The following is a 6,896-nucleotide window of genomic DNA, read 5'->3' on the forward strand; positions in this document are numbered from 1 at the left end:
GGTGACAGATATTTGATATCTGAAGAGACGACAAGCATAATTTTTTCATCAGTAAGAAAGAATTAAAACAAATACTGGGACTAAACTGTGGGCTTGCTCCACAGTTACAGGGACTGTTCTATTTCTTTTTTTTTTTTTTTCCCCACAGGTAAGACTATTTTAGTTTTATTTTATTTAACTTTACAATATTGTATTGGTTTTGCCATATATCAAAATGAATCTGCCACAGGTATACATGTGTTCCCCACCCTGAACCCTCCTCCGTTCTCCCTCCCCATACCATCCCTCTGGGGTTGTCCCAGTGCACCAGCCCCAAGCATCCAATATCATGCATCAAACCTGGACTATTACAGAAATTCTAACTATTATTACTTCATGATTAATATGTATCGATCTTTATTCTTTTGTAGGTAACTTAGGCTCAGCAGTTTGTAAGTTCCCAAATGAATCTCTGGATACCTCCCAACAATGTGACTGAATTTGTTCTCTTGGGACTCACACAGAATCCACACTTGCAGAAAATACTCTTTGTTGTCCTTTTACTTGTTTTCCTATTCACGGTGCTGGCCAACCTGCTCATTGTCATCACTATCTCCCTCAGCCCCACACTTTCTACTCCCATGTACTTCTTTCTCATGCACTTGTCCTTCATAGATGCCTCCTTCACATCCGTCACCACCCCCAAAATGGTCATTGACCTGCTGTACCAGAAGAGAACCATCTGTTGGGATGGTTGCCTGACCCAGCTCTTTGTGGGACACTTACTGGGAGGGTCAGAGACCATCGTCCTCACTGTCATGGCCTATGACCGCTATGTGGCCATCTGCAAGCCTCTGCACTACACAGCCATCATGCGACAGGGGCTCTGCCAGCTCCTGGTGGTGGTGACCTGGACTGGGGGCATTCTGCATGCCACTGTGCAGATTCTTTTCACCATGGACTTGACCTTCTGTGGTCCCAACGTCATTGATCACTTCATGTGTGAGTTCTTCTCACTGTTGGAACTTTCCTGCAGCGACACTTACAGGCTTGGAATCGTGGTGGCAGCTAATACAGGGGGCATGTGCTTGCTTATTTTTTTCATGCTGCTCATCTCCTATATAGTCATCCTGAGCTCCCTGAAATCCCATGGCTCTGAAGGACGACACAAAGCCTTCTCTACATGCGGTGCCCACTTTACAGTAGTGGTGCTCTTTTTTGTCCCTTGTATATTCACCTACCTGCGTCCTGTGGCCACTTATCCTGTGGACAAGTTGGTGACTGTGTTCTTTGCAATCCTCTGTCCCATGTTAAATCCTATCATTTACACAGTGAGAAACACAGAGGTGAAAAATGCCATGAGGAGTTTACTGAAGAGGAGAGTAACTTAGGCTGTTCCCGATGACAAAAAAAAGTGATTTATACCACATAGGTAGGGTTGTACCTGCTACCAAAAAAAAAGTAATAATAAATTTTGCAGATCATTACCATAAAAAATAGCCTCAAAATTAAAATTTGTTGAGTATTTAATTTTTGATAGACATATTTTAGGCATTTTTGATATTATTTGATATACATTCCAGAGACTTCAACATCGGTGTTTTAGCTTCATATTAGGCAATGAGGAGAACAACTATAAACCCCAGGACTGATGATTGTAGAATATGTCTTTCCTAGAGTCTTACATCTACTTTATTAAAGTTTTCATATATGTTACTTATATGAAATCTTTTCATGAGACATTAATCTCAGAACTTCTGTTTTTGCTTGGGCTGTATTAAAGAGACGAGGTATAGAAATTCTTAGATAAACAAATAGTAAAGGGACAATTGAGCAAGGAAATAACATCTGAGCAATTATTTTTTAATATAAATCTAACACAAGAAGAGAGGCATGCACAAAAGGAGCAAATAATAATTCAGTCTAAGTGCTTCCTTGGCACAAAAAATAAGGCAGAAATGTTGAAGTTAGTCTTCATTTACTCTATTTACTTAAATTGTAAATAGTTGTGTGTGGTACATTCAAGTATATAGACAATAAAATTATCTGCAGTCTTAATGACTCATTTGTCTTTGCAGTAGTTGGTGTCAACATGTTGCAGCCTGTCTCATGTGTAACAGTATATTTCAGCACTACAATTTTTTGTCTTCTTTTCGAAAGTTCAAATTATGCTATTTCATTTACAAAAGCAGCAACATTAGTACATTAGGAGAATTTTTTTTGAAGACAAAATCTCCTCCAGAATTCTTCCTATTAGTGAAAACCAGTACTATGGTTGATCTTTATAAAATTGAAATGTCTAAGATGAACTTTTAGGAAAGTTAGAGATACTGACAATCTCCTCTCTGTACCTAGAGGGCATTGGTTTATCTTACATTAAAATATTACTCTTTATAAATCTTTAACTGCAACACTCTAACTGGTGTTTCTTCTCACCAGTTTGAGAAATGTCACTTTCTCAAACTCAGTGGTCAACTGGAGTGATTTCCTCCATAATTTGACCACAAGCAATGCTAAAACATGGTACTGCTGTAACTCTGTTTACTAAGTTGCAAAAGCCTGTCTCCTAGATGCAAGAATATACACTGGGAAAAAAGGGTGCCTCTTCAACCACATTCCTTTACCCCATATACAAGAATACCCCTCAAATGGATTTAAGACCTAAATGTAAAATTGGATAGTATAAAACTCATAGAGGGAAAACCTAGAAAAAACGTAATTTGTGCCACTCTATCATAACTTGCAGCCCGTTTGTTTGTTTGTTTGTTTGTTTTGTTTTGTTTTTTTGTCTCCTGGATATGCCTTTGTTTTGTGGAAGTAAAAGTGTAAAAATCTCTTTGTGATCTCAAATGAAAGTCTTTTAAATCTCAAAGTCCTCTTCATGTTAAGCTTAATTTCCTTAGACTTTATTAATTCAGAATTTGTAATAGTTTGGACAGCATGAAAATATAGAAACAGATGAGAAAGAATTGTTGGACCATTTTGCTTCAAAACAAATTTTAAAGGAGATTTATGCAGACTAATTATAAAAAATAAATCCAACAAATATAAAACAGAAAATATATAATGAACTAATACATAAAGTACTGTAGCCTATGAGGCTCCTTGGTCCATGGAATTTTCCAGGCAAGAGTACTGGAGTGGATTGCCATTTCCTTCTCCAGGGGATCTTTCCAATTGAGGGATTGAACCCGGGTCTCCTGCACTGCAGGCAGACACTTTACCGTCTGACCCACCAGGGAAGTAATACATAAAGTAAGGATATCTAAATATTTATGAGTCTTTTAATTCTATAGTGATCATTACTGAAGCGAATTAGCATCAGCAGAGGAAAAAGATGGTAACAATAACCCTGTGTACGAGACAGCAAAAGAGACACTGATGTATAGAACAGTCTTTTGGACTCTGTGGGAGAGGGAGAGGGTGGGGAGATTTGGGAGAATGGCATTGAAACATGTATAATATCATGTATGAAACGAGTCGCCAGTCCAGGTTTGATGCACGATACTGGATGCTTGGGGCTGGTGCACTGGGACGACCCAGAGGGAGGGTATGGGGAGGGAAGAGGGAGGAGGGCTCAGGATGGGGAGCATGGGTATACCTGTGGCGGATTCATTTCAATGTTTGGCAAAACTAATACAATATTGTAAAGTTTAAAAATAAAATAAAATTTTAAAAAAATTTAAAAAAAGTGAAATGATGACCTTCACAAAATATAAAATGAGCACATGACAAATATTTAATTTAGTTCATGGTTTGGAGAGAACTAGAAAATATTACTAATCACTCAGAAGGAAAATCCAGTGTACCGGTTTTAACAATGTTCAATCAGGGAACTGCAAAACTTGCTTAATCTTTAATGGTCAAAGAAATTATTTAAACTTCCATTTGACACTATTTGCATTTCTATGGACAAGAATTCAGTTCAGTTCAGCTGCTCAGTCATGTTCTACTATTTGCAACTCCATGAACTACAGCACCCCAGGCTTCCCTGTCCATCACCAATTCCCAGAGCTTGCTCAAACTCATGTCCATCAAGTCGGTGATGCCATCCAATCATCTCATCCTCTGTTGTCCCCTTCACCTCCTGCCTTCAGTCTTTCCCAGCATCAAGGTATTTTTCAGTGTGTCAGTTCTTTGCATCAGGTGGCCAAAATATCGGAGCTTCAGCTTCAGCATCAATCCTTTCAATGAATGTTCAGGACTCATTTCCTTTAGGATGGACTGGTTGGATCTCTATGCAGTCGAAGGGACTCTCAAGAGACGTTTCCAACACCACAGATCAAAAGCATCAATTCTTTAGCAGTCAACTTTCTTTATAGTCCAAATCTCACATCCATACGTGACTACTGGAAAAACTATAGCTTTGATTAGATATACCTTTGTTGGCAAAGTAATGTTTCTGCTTTTTAATACACTGTCTAGGTTGATCATAGCTTTTCTTCCAAGGAGCAAGTGTCTTTTGATTTCATGGTTGCAGTCACCATCTGCAGTGATTTTGAAGCCCAAGAATGTAAAGTCTGTGACTGTTTTCATTGTTTCCTCATCTATTTGCCATGAAGTGATAGGACTGTATGCCTTGATACTTGTTTTTTGAATGTTGAGTTTTAAGCCAACTTTTTCACTCTCCACTTTCACTTTAATTCCTCTTCACTTTCTGCCATAAGAGTGGTGTCATCTGCATATCTGAGGTTACAGATATTTCTCCCAGGGAACATGTGTACACCTGTGGCGGATTCATGTTGATGTATGGCAAAACCAATACAATATTGTAAAGTATTACACTCTAATTAAAATAAATAAATTTTAAAAAAGAAAATAATAAAAAAGGAAATACTTGCATTATTTTCAATTCTCTACTACTTAAATAATTATAAAACAGCTTAAGTTAATAAAAGGCATAAATCCCATGGAATTATCACTCCAAAAGGAGTACTATCTTTTAACATGAGGATCTTTATTTTTTTACAAGCCTTGGAGTTTAACAAGAAATGGCATATTTAAAAAGGAGATTGCAATATAATAGATCCATATATGATAAACTCACAGCAAATATTATCCTTAATGGTGAAAAATGGAAAGCATTTCCCCTAGAGTCAGGAACAAAACACGGATGCCCACTCTTGCCACTACTATTCAACATAGTTTTGGTAGTTTTAGCCACAGCAATCAGAGAAGAAAAAGAAATAAAAGTAATCCAGATTGGAAAAGAAGAAGTAAAACTCTCACTGCTTGCAGATGACATGATGTGCATAGAAAATGATGCTTTCCACCAGAAAATTATTAGGGCTAATCAATGAATATAGTAAAGTTGCAGGATATAAAATTAATACACAGAAATCCCTTGCATTCCTATATACTAACAATGAGAAAACAGAAAGAGAAATTAAGGAAACAATTCCATTCACTATGCAATGAAAAGAATAAAATACTTAGGAATAAATCTACCTAAAGAAACAAAAGACCTATATATAGAAACCTATAAAACACTGGTGAAAGAAATCAAAGAAGACACAAATAGATGGAGAAATATACCAAGTTCATGGGTCAGAAGAATCAATATTGTGAAAATAAGTATACTACCCAAAGCAATCTATAGATTCAATGCAATCCCTATCAGGCTACCAATGGCATTCTTCAGAAAACTAGAAAATTTCACAATTTGTATGGAAATACAAAAAACCTCAAATAGCCAAATCAATCTTGAGAAAGAAGAATTAAACGGAGAAATCAACTTGCCTGACTTCAGGCTATACTACAATGCAATAGTCATCAAGACAGTATGGTATGGGCACAAAGACAGAAACATAGATCAATGGAACAAAATAGAAAGCCCAGAGATAAATCCACAGGCCTATGGACAACTTATCTTTGACAAAGAAGGCAAGAATATACAATAGAGAAAAGACAATCTCTTTAAAAAGTGGTGCTGGGAAAACTGGTCAACCACTTGTAAAAGAATGAAACTAGAACACTTTCAAACACCATACACAAAAGTAAACTCAAAATGGATTAAAGATCTAAATGTAAAACCAGAAACTATAAAACTCCTAGAGGAAAACATAGGCAAAACACTCTGATGTAAATCACAGGAAGACCCTTTATGACCCACCTCCCAGAGTAATGGAAATAAAAGCAAAATTAACAAATAGGACCTAATTAAACTTAAAAGCTTCTGCACAACAGAGGAAACTCTAAGCAAGCTGAAAAGACAGCCTTCAGAATGTGATAAAATAATAGCAAATGAAGCAACTGACAAAGAACTAATCTCAAAAATATGCAAGCAACACCTTCAGCTCAATTCCAGAAAAATAAGCGACCCAATCAAAAAATAGGCTGAAGAACTAAACATACATTTCTCCAAAGAAGACATACAGATGGCTAACAAACACATGAAAAGATGCTCAACATCACTCATTATCAGAGAAATGCAAATCAAAATCACAATTACATACCATCTCACGCCAGTCAGAATGGCTGCTATCAAAAAGTCTACAAACAAGAAATGCTGGAGAGGGTGCAGAGAAAAGGGAATCCTCTTACACTGTTTGTGGGAATGCAAACTAGTACAGCCACTATGGAGAACAGTGTGGAGATTAATTTAAAAAACTGGAAATAGAACTGCCATATGATCCAGCAATCCCACTGCTGGGCATACAAACCGAGGAAACCAGAATTGAAAGACACATGTGCACCCCAATGCTCATTGCAGCACTGTTTACAATAGCTAGGACATAGAAGCAACCTAGATGTGCATTGGCAGATGAACAAATAAGAAAGCCTTGGTACATATACACAATGGAATATTACTCAGCTATGAAAAAGAATGCATTTGAATCAATTCTAATGAGGTGGATGAAACTGGAGCCTATTATACAGTGAAGTAAATCAGAAAGAAAAACACCAATATAGTGTAT

At 37.0% G+C, this 6,896-nt stretch overlaps 1 protein-coding gene across 1 annotated transcript; it reads left to right on the forward strand.

The window, feature by feature from the left end:
- Positions 1-443: 443 nt before the first annotated feature.
- LOC105001926 (olfactory receptor 140-like) lies at positions 444-1,370 on the forward strand. Its single transcript, XM_010858378.1, has one exon. It carries the CDS (start codon positions 444-446, stop codon positions 1,368-1,370), a length of 927 nt encoding a protein of 308 aa, XP_010856680.1.
- Positions 1,371-6,896: the final 5,526 nt, after the last annotated feature.

The sequence above is a fragment of the Bison bison genome, unplaced genomic scaffold (genome assembly GCF_000754665.1).
Source record: "Bison bison bison isolate TAMUID 2011002044 unplaced genomic scaffold, Bison_UMD1.0 scf7180017855246, whole genome shotgun sequence".
Taxonomy (NCBI): Eukaryota; Metazoa; Chordata; class Mammalia; order Artiodactyla; family Bovidae; genus Bison; species Bison bison.

What these genes read in the sequence shown, in the direction of transcription:
- LOC105001926 (XM_010858378.1), top strand. Translation starts at nt 444, where the DNA reads ATGAATCTCTGGATACCTCCCAACAATGTGACTGAATTTGTTCTCTTG.